General features: G+C 31.1%; 1 protein-coding gene across 1 annotated transcript; it reads left to right on the forward strand.

The window, feature by feature from the left end:
* Positions 1-13,028: 13,028 nt before the first annotated feature.
* Positions 13,029-14,424, forward strand: LOC108481342 (HVA22-like protein e). Its single transcript, XM_017784488.2, has 5 exons — positions 13,029-13,241; positions 13,332-13,358; positions 13,450-13,572; positions 13,886-14,114; positions 14,219-14,424. The coding sequence occupies exons 1-5, from the start codon at positions 13,195-13,197 to the stop codon at positions 14,237-14,239; spliced, it is 447 nt and encodes a 148-aa protein (XP_017639977.1). The 5' UTR covers positions 13,029-13,194; the 3' UTR covers positions 14,240-14,424.
* The last annotated feature ends 1,372 nt before the right edge of the window (positions 14,425-15,796 follow it).

Consider the following 15,796-nt stretch of genomic DNA (forward strand, 5'->3'; position numbering starts at 1 on the left):
ATTGATCTCTGTGACTTCTTATAGTCCGTTTTAAGCTTTCTAAGTCCTCTTGACCTTGTTCTTCCCCTTTCGAGTCTTTCGACTTCTAATTTACGGGCATCGACGTCTAACCCTAATCGCATCTTTTCTTCTTCCAAATGCTCGATCCTTTTTCTAGCTCTAGACTCTTTCTCTCGAAATCTTGCTGATGATTTCCATTTCGGATGGGATTACTTTCAAGTGCTCTTCTACCGGTGAGGATTCCCTTGATCGATGTAGGGACGTTGTCGTTAATCCTCCGATTCCACCATCGGTCGTACTCGGGGAGTAGTCATGGGATTTGCAGCAAACTTCTTCATTTTACTGGTGCGGTTCCGGGCATTCGATATCTCGCGAACTTTCTTTTGTAAGTATTCCTGTGAGCGTGAACTCGCCTTGGGCCAACCCGTATGTTGGTGGTGTAAACCGTGCGGATCTATATTGTCGCAAATGCAAGCGAGAGGCGTGTCCGACGGCTCCCCATACTCCCAATAAGGGAACCCAATCAAAATCTCGCATCGATATAATATTTCATCGGGGACCATCCACGGGCTCTCCATTCAACATCTTCTTCTTGCAGATTTTGGAGAACATTCATCCAATTTTCTTCATTACATCATCTCGCCTCGGTGTAGCCACTAACTCTTTCGGTGAGAGTAATTTTCGAGAGAAGATACGATATGAGACCTTTTCCACTTTCCAAAAATGGTCAGGAACCGGGATAGCAAAAGTCATGCACATCCAATAAATCTCCCTTCACCGCTTCTTCTACAAGCATTTAATGATCTGAAAGTTTCCGCCAAGATTGCGGGTGCAGTGTGGTTCCTTTACTAAGCCTATCAAAAGGTCAACAACGACCTCGTCTACATGCCCCAAAGCCTTGGGAAGATGACGATCCATAGATGCTTAAGGCGAAGACATCTACCCTTTTTTCACGTCGGGGTGTGCTAAGATTAGATCCCTCGGGTTCCTCCATGGGATGCATTTACAATCTCCTTTTGTTTGATCCGTGTTGTCACCCATCGTTCGCTCATCCTGTGATGTTCATCGGTTTTTGAAAATCTTTGGGACATTGGCGGTCCGTATAAATTCGTCTATCTGAATCTTTGGGCAGCGAAGCAAGGTCGTGTATTCTTCTATAGTAGGTACCAAATCTACCTTCCGAAAGTGAAGCAAGCGTAGCGAATTCCAATATTGGGCAAGGGCTCAAAGCAGTGCTCGTCTACCTTGACATCAAGCGATAAGGTAAATCACCGTAATGACAATAGAATAACTACTTGACCTCGTTGTCCCATTGGTTCCATATTTCTTTCAACTCTTGGAGATTATTCGGGTTCTGTTGATCCGAGTGAGATTCCATAGCTCGACACATACCCTTGGTAAGATGTCACCTTTCTCTTGTTGTGTTGTCTCACCCATATCCGGACAAATAGCGTTGTCTTCTACTTTATCAAAAACCCTTTTCCATGATAAGCTATCTATTTAGGAACCGAACACGAATCAACACCTTTTATGATGAAAATGCCATGCAAATACAAATGAAAGTAAAACAAAGCAAGTCGGTGTTTATGCAGTTCAAAGCAAGCGAAGAATAATAAATATAGCACTTGCTCGGGTAACCACTAGGGTTTGGAGTGGCTCTACCTAGGGTGGGTTCTTAAGGCTCGCTACATGGGGTTTGATTCTAGAATAAGGGTACTGAACCAGCGAGATTCCTCGATCTTCACCCATTATAGGCTCATCTGCATCGAGTTCGGTTCAGGGAATACATTTCCCTATGGCTGCACGAGATGAAAATCTCACGAAGACATAGGTACGGATGTATCCCAAAGCAATCCACTATCCCGCACGGAGGTGAAAACCTCACGAAGGAATAGTTTCGCGCTCCCACTTAAGAGGGTGTGACCACAACGATCATGCAATGCAATATGCAACACTATTTAAAGAATCGGACCAACGTAGCAAGTATTATTTAGACCACAAAAATAGCTGATGAAATGCAATGAAAGGATCGTATTTCAAAACCAAATTTTCAATTTTCGATAAAAAGACAAGAGTTAATCAACTTGTGGCTTGACTCTCTCATCCCAGTCCCCAGTGGAGTCGCCATGCTGTCGTAACCATTTTTTTTGAAAAAAAAAGGGAATCGACTTGGATTTTGAAAATAAAAGAACGGGAAAACGGGAGTCGCCACCGATCCTTTTTGACGAGGTGTGATCAGGTCACCTCATAAAAGTGGTTGTTTTTAATAAATAGTTTGGTTTATTTAAACAACAATTTTGGTCTACGAGAATCGAGAAAACAGATTCGGAAGTCGGTTACGCACGAGGAAGGATTAGCACCCTCGATACGCCCAAAATTGGTACCTAGTTGATTAATTAGTGTCTTAGTGTCAAAAATTAAAAAAACTTGAAAGAATTTTAAAATACGATCCTTCTTTATAAAAAGCTCAAGTGTTAAAGACTCTCTCGTCTCAAAATGTAAAATGCCACACCCAGTAAGTTAGGACACGACATCTTAAATTTTCGAGAGCGAGCTTGCCTTTTATGAAATCTGTGCATTTTATTAAAAGGGTATTCGATTATTTAGAATAACGAGAGAAGTCGAAACCCAGTAAGTTAGGGTACGTTTTCTCGAATTCTCAAACACCGAATATTGCCTTTATTTCTAAACAAAATTCTTATTTCGAGATGACAAAATATCATACCCGGTAAGTTAGGGCACAACACTTCACATCTTCGAGAATAAGCATTTTTCAAAACTCGTATAATGATTTAAAAAGAATATATTCCGTTATTTAGGTTAAATGAGAAAAGTCGAAACCCAGTAAGTTAGGGCACGATTATCTCGAATTGCCTAATATAGTATATTTATGAAAGAATTATTTGAATATATTGAGTGACAAAATATAACGTGATTTATAAAGAAAAATTTTGGTATTAATAATAATGTATAATAATGAACGTGACGATAACAAAAATAATAATGTGAGCAATTAAAAATGAAATGATAGCAGGTCTAGTAATGTGTAAATATAAACAAATGCATGAAGAAAATAAAACCCTCGAATACATGAAATAATAAAGATGCATAAAAAATGACAAAAGAAAAATGACGATGATGACGAAAATAATAATAATAGTATAAGACGACAATAATACATATGGTATTAAAATATATATAATAATAGAAATGAAAAAAATATATGATATATTAAAATATACGGGATATATATAAAATGAGCTCATGATAGTTATAAAATATACATAATAGAATGTATGGGCAATATGCTATTTATAATATATATATATATATATGTACATGTGCAATAAAGTATATATTAATAGAATAATAATAACCATGTAAGTGATAAAAATAATAATGGTAATAATATTTAAAATATATGTACATGAATAACAATAAAAGGTATATATATATAATAATAATGGTATAGTAAAAATGATAATAATATATTAATGAATATGATAATTGTAATAATAATAACAGTTAATATAATAATAAATAATGCTACAAAATAGAAAATATGGTAAAAATAAAAAAATAAAATTAGATTAAATCTAAAAGGATCAAATCCAAACTAAAAGCGAGTTTTGGGCCCAATTCAAGGAAATATGAAAAGGGGACCTATTTGAACACGCGTCATGACTACAGAGGGCCAAAGGAAATTTTCCCAAGTCCTTAAAACGACATCGTAGAAATGAGGACCGGATCGCGAACACAATAGATTCCAAGGCCGATTTAAAAGAAATTAAAACCGATTGCAAAACATATAAAAGCGGAAGGATGGGCACATAATTAGCCCTTAAGAGCAAAAACACGCGGATCCTGTGGTGAGATGGGTCGGTCTTGGTCGCGCCTAAGCGGCGTCGTTTGGGGCTTATGGGTGCCGACCAAAACGACACCGTTTTATACCACCCATATAAGCCACAATTTTGCTTTTGAAATTATTTTTTTGCTGTTGGTTTCTAAAAAAACTAAGCTTTTTCCTTTGTTTTCTCTGCAGGTTTGAGCACGGTCAGCGCTCCGGCGGCCTACCACCGTCCTCCGTCGCGTCTCCGGTGTCGGTGGCCGGAACTTCGAAAAATGGTATTTTTTATTTTTTTTTGTATTTTTTATTTTTTTATATATATCTTAGATAAGTATGTATATATTAATACTTGTCAAAAAAAATCGAAAAAGAAAAGAAAAGAACAAAATAAAATAAAACAAGAATGCGGAAACAGTAAAACTATCACCTTAGATTTCAAACTTGGCTCCTGTCTTTGAACTGTTTTTATTTGCTAGAGTTTTAGCTTTTTGTATTTTAAAAATCTAAGGCTGTTTTTTCATTACCAAAAGGCCCCCATTTTACAAGATTTTGACCCGGCTTTTATAGCCATTGTACAACCCTTTTTTATTATTTGTTGTCCTTTTTCTGTAGAAAAATGGGCGGTGGAGCAGAGGCCACTTGCAGGCATCGGTGGTGGATGGGTGGGGAGCATGTGCTGACGGCTGGGGTTTTTTGGAGGAGTTTAGGATAGTGGGCTAGGGTTAGGTGAGGTTTGGGCTTAGTTGGGCTGAGTTATTGGGCCCAAAATTGGGCTTGTACAGGTAGCATCAAAGAAACGAGACAAAAGGTGTCGCTATTGTAAAAAGTTAGGTTACGTCAAAGCAGATTGTTATAAACTGCGAAATAAAATAGCTGTTGAGAGTAACGAGGAAGATATAGCTGGTGCTAATTTGGCCGATGAAAACGGTGATGATTTCTTGTTATTGTCAACGAGCGATAACTCCAAGCTCACGTCCTAGTAGATCCTAGATTCTGGATGTTTTTTCCATATGTGTCCCAATAGAGAATAGTTCTCCACATACAGTTCAGTTGAAGGTGGAGTTGTGGGCATGGGGAACGATTCATCTAGTAAGGTAATTGGCATTGGTACTGTTAAAATTAAGATGCACGATGGGACGATTAAGACACTCTCAGATGTTAGGTATGTACCTGATTTACGAAAGAATCTCATCTCCTTGAGTATTTTAGACTTGAAAAGATGCAGAATTAACATCGAGTTGAGCGATATTAAAGTATCTCGTGGACTCTCATTTTGTTAAAAGGTAAAAGAATCGGCAGTCTTTATATTCTAGAAGGTTCTACAGTGACTGGTGAAATCGGACGTCCCTCGTTAGTTACAGAGTTGAAGTCAACTCGTTTGGAGCGGAGACAACTTGGTCATAGGAGGGAAAAGAATATAATCGTTTCGTTGAAGAGAGGTTCTCTTTTGGATACAGGTTTTGAAAAGATAGGGCACTGTGTTCATGAAAATCAAACCCGGGTTAGTTTTGATTTGGCAGTGTACAAGTCGAAGGCTAAAAGTCTTCCAATTTCTAAGCACAAATTCGACTCAGTTAATTCCCTGCATAGTTCAAGATTGGCTCGTGGCGGGCTTTGGCAAAGATGATGTTGTGGAAATATGAGTCAAGGTGGAGATTTGTTAAATATGACTCCTATTTTCAGTCAAATTTGAGAAATAATATTTCAGTTAAACTCTTTTTACTTGTTTCAATCAAACACTGATTAGTTTAGATTATTTTATTATTATTTGACTTATGAATTTAGCCTATAAATAGGCTCTTTTACAACCTTAGAATACACACCCATTAGAGATTAGAACTCATAACACATTTAGAGAATTTTGTGTTTACGTTTTGTGGGTTCTTTATTTTCAGGTTTTCGGGGTTTAGTTTTTATCTCCATCTTTTGTACTCTTCGTTCTTTTGCCATTATAGTAAAATTATCTTTGCCCGTGATTTTTTATCCTCTTTGGAGGGATTTTTCCACGTTAAATTTGTGTGTTTAATTTCTTAATTTATTCCGCTATTTTCTTGTTTGTTGCTTAACGGGTCGAAATCCTAACAATTTGTATAGTAGATCTATTCTCTATGCACATATTTAAGTTTATCTATCAAACTACGTAAATAATCTCTTGTCTCCTCTGTTATTTGTTTTTGCTATTCTTAATCATTTCACTACATTATTATAATCCACTGTTGCAAACATTCATCTAGAGTAATCTCTAGACTAGACATTTTTCAATTAGTATTAGAGTTTATAACCTAAATTATCATGTGAGATCCCATGCTTGGTTTGTATTATGGAGGCAATAAAAAAATGGAGTTTTGTTTCAAGTCTAACAATGTTGATTGGAGCTTCTAACTTGCCTATTAAGAAAAGATGGGGGCTTTTATGAAGGCTATTGATGAAAGGGACTGGAGAGCTATTGTCAATGGTTGGACAAGACTAGTTATTACTAATTGCTTATAGCACAACAAGTTCTAATAAAGAAAAAAAAAAGATAATAACTAATGGAAAAAGGCTAACCAACTTCAAATTGAAAGCCCTAAATGCAATATTTACTGGCAGTGATATTGGCAATACAAAATGATTTTAATGTGCAAATCTACTAAAGATGTTATGACAATTTTTCAAAATCAACATGAAGAGATTGTCACAATTCGCATATCCAAACTTCAACTCATCATTGCCAGGTTTGAAAATTTGAAAATGAATAAAGATGAATCTATTTTTGAATTTTATGCTTGATTATATCATAATTTTAGTGAGGCATTCTATCTTGGTGAACATTTTTCCGAGGTTAAACTGGTGCGTAGGGTTCTTCGATCCTTTCCAGAAAGAATTTCAATATAACATTAAGAAGATTCTCCAAAAAGGGATACACCTTAGATGTTAGAAAGCATTTAAGCAAGAACAAAGAAAAAGTCATGATGAAATATGGGAATTTACTATCAATATGTGAGGGGGTATAGTTGTTGGATCTGGTGCCTTGAATGAAGTATATTCATTTGTAAACTTGTAATTTTTTCTAATAGACTGGTTAATAAAACAAATTTATTAATTATATTAATATACTTTGTATGATTGTCCTCATATGGTTTTTGCACATAAAGCAAAATGGAAGCAAATGTTGCTCATTGGTTGTCTAATGTTTAAACTAATACTAAACGGTATTACATGGTCGAATCATAATACAGAAAGATAACTTATATTAGTAGACGAACCTAAACATGTCCTTAGTCTAATTAGAAATGAGCAAACTGATTGAAAAACTAATATGTTGTCTATTAAACCCAAATGAGGAGATGTTTTGTCTTAGGTATTGGAGTGGATGACTCCTAGAAGATAAAGACATATATGTGACTGACTAAACCGATAGTACATCGGACTAGACCCAAGAAGAATAGATCCTAAATCCATTTACGGATTTATTCACTTATGACGTTCATAGTGTTGCATACCTAAATCCTAAATGGATGACAAACTATGTATGTGTGGCTCATACACTTTGATGTAAGTAAAATCTTAAGTTTTATAAATAAGGAATCGAAAGTTGGTGCGTTGGGTGTATGACTTTTGCAGTATGTAGCGTCATTCACAACAGTGGAATTCATAGCCCGAGACATGAGTAGACTATCCTTTTATTAACATTACATGATTGATGAAAAGTAAGCGTGGCCACGGGTCATTCGTCTTTGTGATAGATGACTTGATTACTATTTGATAGTAATTAACTTTTAATGAAGGAAAATATAATGGTTACCATGAGATAAAATAGGATCATATTGGAAGAATGAATATTATCCCCAAAAGATTAAAGATATCCTGTGAGGGTAACACACTTATGACAAGGTCACTGGATGAGTATTGATCGAGTTGCTTTCGTAATGGTTTATCATTAGGGAGAGCTCAGTCACGATACTATAGCGGAATGATTTCGTGACTAAATGAGTTTATAATTAATAGGTGAAAAGCTGGAACTTAATTATAAATCATTTAAGCCTCAATTACATATGTCCAATCAGTCCCTCCTCTAACTCTTTGAAACTAGAAATGAATTGCATGTTGGATCAAATGAACAAATGGGAAATCATTTGGAAATGATTATAGTTTTCTCCAAAATAAAAATGAAAATGAAAACAGAGAAATAGAATCATTTGTAAATGAATGTGATTTTCTCCAAAATGAAAAATGAATTTATATTTTTCAATTAAATAAAATTCGAAAATAAAAATAAATCATTTAGTCATAGTGAACCGTTAAATATAAAATATTAAATAAATTTCTCATAGATTCTTTTACGGTAAAGTTGTTATGATTTTAACGGAATTAGAATTGGGTTGAGAAAATTATTTAATTGATAATATATTTAAATTTATTTTGGGAAATAAAAAAATAAATATTGGGTTAAATCAGTTTATAAAGTATTGGGTTAAAAGCCTAGAAAGTACTTGTAATTGGACCTGATATGGAAGAAGCCCAAAAGCCCCTTATGTAAAAAGGTAGGACGACACCATTAGTATTATTAACTAGGGTTGTCGCCTCTCTATACTCCTAGTTAGACTAGGAGTTCATTTTTCTGGTTGAAATAAACTTCCACAATTCAACAAGAGTTCTACCTTCTCTCTTTATAAATAGATGGCACAATTCAATACGAGTTCTACCCTCTCTCTTTATAAATAGATGGCACCAATAGCGCTATGAACACAAATTTAGAAAAAGGGTTTAATAACCATTTTGAGGCTTTGGCTAATTGCAATTTAAGTCTCTAAGTCTTTGACCAATTAAAAACCTATAGGGATTAGACTTTTACAATTTAGTTCCTGCACCTAAATTAACTATTAATTTGGCAAAATTAGTATACTAAACTTAAATATATTTTTATACCAACTCCGTAAATATTCATATTTGATATTTAAGAACTCAATTTATAGAAATGAGATTCTAAAACTGCATTTTTCGATACCATTGAAAATTGAGTTGTTATAGTAATAATTTTATATTATTGGATGAATTGTTTGCATATTGTGCATACATTGGTCTATGTTGGATTTGATTCAATGCTTGATGATTTTGATGAGGAATCAATATTGAGGGAGTTTTGATTATGCTTTGATTTGATAACTTTGATGTTTGATGTTTTTAAGGATGCATCTCGGAAGGGGGAGTATGTTTATTGGACTAATTAGCCAAATACAAGTATATTTATTTCTAGTTTCCTTATAGTTCATTTGTGTGGGTGTGTGAAACTTATTTTCTGCAAGTTTTGTAAAAGAAAAAAGAATGAAAGGAGAGATGGTTATAATAGTAGTTGTGTAGCTTATAATGTTGCAACATGATATTGTTAGAATAATGTTGCAACATGACATATAACATATTACACTAAGAAGTTGGCAATTTTTATTTGTAATCTTCTCGTTATTTCTTACTTACTTTGAAATAAAGCAGCAAAATATAAGATTTAGTTGTAAAAGAAATTATATAGTTTTAAGTCCTTATATTGTGAGATTATTTGAGATAATCAATGAAATTTTGCTTTTTTCTCAACAATACTTTACAGATATGACTACTCTATTTTACTTGCTTATTATAAAAGCATGTTGAAGTGTAGCACGTGTCAGTTAGTTTTAAGGGACATCACAGTGCATATAAATTGTATGATTTTCAAGACCTAATTATCCTTTTGCTCTATTTCAATTTGAAATTTTGGATTTTATTTATTATGTAAATGGTAGAAATGAAATGCACATATTATAATTGATATTCAATATAATGTATATAAATATGGATTTGTCAAATTAAAAAAATATATTTTAAGAATTTCAAATTCATTATTAAATAAGTATATGATATATCCATGTATTTGTGAAATTATCATTAGAGACGAAGCTAGAAATTTTTTTAAGAGAGTCAAAATTAAATTGTAATTTGTATGATAGTAAAAATATAATTTTAAATGATTAAATTAAAATTTTATCGCTTTTAGGAGACCAAAGTATAATTTTACCTTTACTAATTTAAAACTTTAAAGGACAAAAATAAAAAATTTCTATTTTAAAGGAATCCATCTTAAATTTGTCCCCGATTATCATAATGTTACATTTTAAATAGTTCACCACTCAATTTATAGTATTTTTAAAATCCAAATTTTAAAATCTCACTTTCCAAAGTTATCTTGGTATCAAATGTTTTACTAAAAGTTTATATAATGAATTCATTCCTTTAATTAAGACATTTCAAAATAAGTTTATCAAATGAACTTCATAAATATTTTTTCATTTATTTTCGCAGTTGCTACATACTTTATAATATTGATGTAAAACAATCTTTAAATAATATGTTTTTCACATTAATTAGAAGACATATAGTTTTGTTGATTGAGTCTTAACTCAATTTATATAATTATTATTACATTATACAATAGAATGTAGGTTCAAGGGCGCTACGCATGTATTACTCTATTTAGTTTGAGAGTTATGAATAGTTTTGAGATTATATTAAAATATATAGAGTTTTTTGTTATTGTTGAACCTTAATAAAAGGTTAATATATGTTGTTAGTTCCAATACTTAGACAAAATTTAAAATTTAGTCATTATATTTAAAAGTTAAAAATTAAGTCCTTTTACTTTTTATTTAAAAATCTTTGTCCAACTATTAACATTGTTAATATTTTCTGTCAAAATTTACCAACTTGTCATGTTTAGTAGACTGCTCTTATATGAATAAAGGTGTTAAAACGATCGGTTCGATTCATACTCAAATTGAACTAACAATTTTTCTTTATTTTTAATTGAAAAAGTGTAAAATAAATTAAAAACAATAACAACATTAAATTAAAAACATACTAACAAACATTCCATTAACAACATTAATTTTTACTTTTCTTTGTTTATTTACTTTTTGCTGATTTTTAGTTTAAATTTTGTTTTTTTAAATACTTTTTCAACTCCAATATTTATAAATTCATTAATTTTATATACTGAAATTATCTATAATATATTGGACCTATAATATATTATTAATAATTTAATTTAATTGGTTAATTATATGGTTTCGAACTAAATTAACTGATAACAAAATTTTCTAAAACCTTTAATCATCTCTCAATTGAATTTGATTTGGCGATCAACTAATTAATTGAAGTAATTTAGTTTTATCGATTAATTCAGATAACATCGAAAAATACATACTCCTAAATATGATGTTGCGTATGATTGATAAAAATAAATTATTAATTTTGATAAAATTACAAATAACAGTAATGATTGAACTAAAAAGTAAACGGATTGAATTTTTAACTTTTTAAAGTATAAGGATTAAATATTAAATGTGAATAAATACAAGGATTAATAGCGTATTTTAACTAAATAAATAAAAAGAAGATTCATAAATCTGCAACCGTCACACCAGAAGATACCGTGGATAATCGAGAAGGAGATAACAAGGAGGTGCTGTCTTACAATTGATTCGGACACGTTAGTGGATAAAAAGAGCCGTCGGTCACCGACCTTTCACCATCTAAACACTGGGAAGATTACACGTGGCTTAGCATTTACATCATTCCATTTTTTAATTTCTGAGTATAAAATTAAAGTTAAGATAGCATGGGATCACTATGATCTCGGCGGTCAATCTATCACAACCACGTCAAAGCCACTTGTCACCTCGTACAACTATGACTACATACAGAACTAGGGGTTAGTCATTAGTGTGGGATGATTTAGTTTAGAACTCATCATGGGCATGCTAGGTTTGGGTTACCACAATATAAAATTTTAGGTTTGAATTCAGCTCGATTTGAAAAATAAATTTAAATTTTATTTAAGTTTAATTTAAATTAAAAATATTAAATTTGAATTTAATTCAGTTTGTATGTATTAATTTTTAAAATTATTTTTATAAAAAATAATTTTAAAAATTAATACATAAAAAAATAATTTTAAAAATTAATACACTAAATATATTAAAAATATTAAAATAAATATTCTCTAATAAATTAAAATATATTAAAAATATTTTTATACATAAAAATAATATTAATATAATTATAATTTATCAAGCAAATGTCTCTAAAATAGTAAGAAAATTAACAATAAAATTAGTTATATAATATCCAAAAAATAATAACAAAATAGTAATATAATAGCAAAATGATAGTAAAACAATAGCAAGAAAGCAACGAAACAATAACAAAATAGCTGATTCGAGTTGAGCCGAGCCTAACCCAAAAAAATCCTACTTGTCTTGACTGTTTAGAAAATGAGTCTTATTTTTTATTCTAACTCATTTTTTATACCTATATTTTTACCTAAACCCTCCAATTCATAATCAAATCTAATTTAATTATTAATCGTTGAGACGAAGACTCTCAAACAATCACACCCAAACAATCATATACAACCCTCACTCATCGTTATATTTGGTTCTAGTCATAGTGTCTGGTTTAGAATGATTTGAATCATATCATGGTATCACTCTACCTTAATATATAGTATTAGGCCACTTGCATTCAAGGTGAAATTAGAAATGTGTTTAACAGGGATTGAAATTTAATTATAATTTTTTTCATAGATCAAAAGATAAAGTTTGTTATATATTAATTTATAATTTCATCATTTTTTAAGGGACTAAACAGTTTTTTTCATTTTTAAGAGGGTTAAAATATAATTTTATTATATATTATTTTATAATGTCTTTATTTATAAGACTGGATTAATTTTTTTTCCCTTTCCCTGTGCCTTTAGATTTGCCTGTAGTTTCTCTATTTATAGGGAAAGGACCATTACCTTCCTTCCTTCCCATCAAAACCTCTATTCCCTTTATCTACAACTTCGACCATCCTTCTCATCAACCCCCCACGCTGTCATAAATTAGGTGAACCGACCATCTTTACCGTCAACTCGGTCTTGCATCAACATTACCAGAAAACACATATCTTTTGGAAGAAGAAAAATTTTGTATAAGTCACACAAGTGGGGTATAAGTTAAATTCCTTTATTAAGGATTAAAATTGAATTATAACATTTTTAGGGGATGAAAGTGTAACTTTACTATTTTATTAACAAGTAATTTTACAAATTTAAAGGATCAAAAAGAAAATTTAACAAAATCAAGGGGCCAAAGACTCCCCTGCCCCTGTATATATATATTAGGGTGACTTCATCTTCATTCTATTTTTCCTTCGCTTTGTCTTTGATATCATCAACTAACCATAAACTACTTTTTGTCTCTTTATTCATCTCTATCCCAATCTCCAATTTCTCTCTTCTTCTTTTTTCTTTGTCCTATTAAAACTTTCCCCTAAATCCACAATAAAACAACACCATGAGTCGTTTCTGGACTTTGCTCTCCAATCTTCATGCTTTAGCTGGGTATGTTTTCTCCTTACATCCTTCTTGTTTTCATGTTTCAATAATTAAACTTTCTATTTGATTTTTCCTTTGAATTTGTAATACCCGCAGGCCTGTGGTGATGTTGCTGTATCCCCTGTAAGTAAATTTCAACTATACTAATCAATTTATATGGGTTTTCTCAATTGTTTTCTGGGGAAAACTTTCGGATTTTTTAAATTATTTTCAGATATGCCTCGGTGATAGCTATAGAAACACCAGGGAAAGAAGATGATGAACAGTGGCTTGCTTATTGGATCCTATATTCTTTGCTAACTTTAACAGAGATGGTGCTTCAATCAGTCTTAGAGTGGTAAGCTACAAAAAGGAAATATTTTTTACCATATTTCAGACTTGGTTTAATTTTGTTATTAGTCCCTCTACTTTTACAAATTTTTAGACTTAGTACCTATTCCAATCATCATCGTTCTTAAAATAACATGTCGATCGGATGCCACATAATATAGAGAGGGCAGCTTAATCGATAAACCTAATTGATTAAATTTTGATAAAAGAAATTACGATTTTAATGGTAGTATAGGGACAAATAACATAATTTAACCTATTTCAAATTTATATATATATTTGGGTTTACAAATTGAGTTTGTGAATGGAATGAATTATAGGATACCAATTTGGTACACAGTGAAGCTAGTGTTTATGGCATGGATGGTATTACCACAGTTTAGGGGGGCAGCTTTCATATATGAAAGGTTTGTGAGGGACCAAATCAAGAAACAAGGGTTTTTGAGAGAGAATAATAATAATAAGAGGCATCATCATCAAAGTGGGAATACTAATTCTCCAAATGGTAAAGGAAAGAAGAAATTTGTGCACTTCATCGTCCCCAAGAAAGTAAGTTAAGAATGGTGAAATTATTGTTTTAGTCCCTCAATTTTGGATGATCCAACTGTTAAAAAGATTCTTATGGGTTTGATTGATGTTGATGTGGATGGCAGGCGGAGCAAGAGGCTTACTGAGGGAGTGGCCAGTGGGTGTAAATGACAAGTATGTAATCAAAATATGATATGATATACAATCACTGTAGTGTACACTATACATCGTTCAGCGTATGAAGAAGTTGTTGACAATAACTTCACTTTCAAGTTTCAGTTCAATTGTGTGTCTTGTCATAATGGTAAGAATTGTTGGAGGTTGTTTACAATTTTTCTTTTTATCCATGCACGTTCCCATTATTGGTGGTTCCATGCTCTTCGATGTTGCCAACCATGAGTACATATCCAACTACTTGTTTACAATTTTCCATATAAAAGCAAATTATTTGTCCCAACGTCTCAAAGCACAAGATTTATAAAATATATTTCAGGTTATTCGGCCAATGTCGCCCTTCATCTTCGAACCTACCAATTCGGTTTCTTTAATCTAGTTTTAAAATTTTAAGAAAAATATACCATTCCCAAACCAACTTTACCTTTTTAATTTCTTCAGCTTTATTTAAAGGAGGATTCATTTACATATGGTTTTACCCTCTTTTAAAATTTTTCTATAATTGATATTTAACAATTCAATTATTGAATTTTGAATTTATCAATTATACTAATTATGTATGTGAAATTTTGAATTAATTCGATATATATGGCTCAAAAGTGTTTATGAGTTGGGTTTGAGTTACTTTTAAACATAGTATACATATATTGTATGTTTGCTTAAGTTTAACTCGATTTAGAATATAAACTTTAAATTTTATCTAAATTTACTCTTATAAATGATTAACCAAATTTTATTTTAGGCATACTCATACATTTTAAAATTTTAAGAATATTTATATTATTTTTAATTTAATATCTAATAATTTTATATATTTTTATTTATTAAAACTATAGATAAGCAATTTAAAAATAATAATAAATGTACAATATAATATTATATATTACTATATATTTAATTTTTATGTGTGATAAATTATATAATATATAAAAATAATATATTATAAATTTAGAAAACAAACTTAATTGAATTCTAACCTAAATATTGAAACTTCATTTCGATTCATATTCTAAATTAGCTTAATTTTTTTAATTTAATATTGTTTTTACCATAAAAATTTTGCCAAAGGTTCTCATACCACACTAGAGGAGCCTCCATGATTCATAGATCAACAATAGATTTCCTATACAATGGGAAAATGGAACACTTGACTTATTTACGATTAAAAGGAAATTTTCAACGCTAGAGGTACATAAATTGGATAAGGCAGAATGATGTATTTCATCATCCAACTACATAAATAATAATTTTAGCTTCTCAAATTTACCTTTTTTAAATTATCTTAAAATAGATAGAAAAGTTAATATTTTTATTTTGTTGACATATGCATGAATGACATGTAAACATTTAATTAATTTTAAAATTAAAAAAATAATTAAATTATTTAAAAAAGTGTAAAAATATAAAAAAATTAAATTTTAAAAAATTAATTATATGTTGACGTGTCATCCGCGTGTATGCCGCGTCAATAAATGTGACAAATATTAACTTTTCCATCTATTTTGGAATAATTTAATAAACAATACAAG

This window comes from Gossypium arboreum, chromosome 7 (assembly GCF_025698485.1).
Source record: "Gossypium arboreum isolate Shixiya-1 chromosome 7, ASM2569848v2, whole genome shotgun sequence".
In the NCBI taxonomy this organism is placed as follows: Eukaryota; Viridiplantae; Streptophyta; class Magnoliopsida; order Malvales; family Malvaceae; genus Gossypium; species Gossypium arboreum.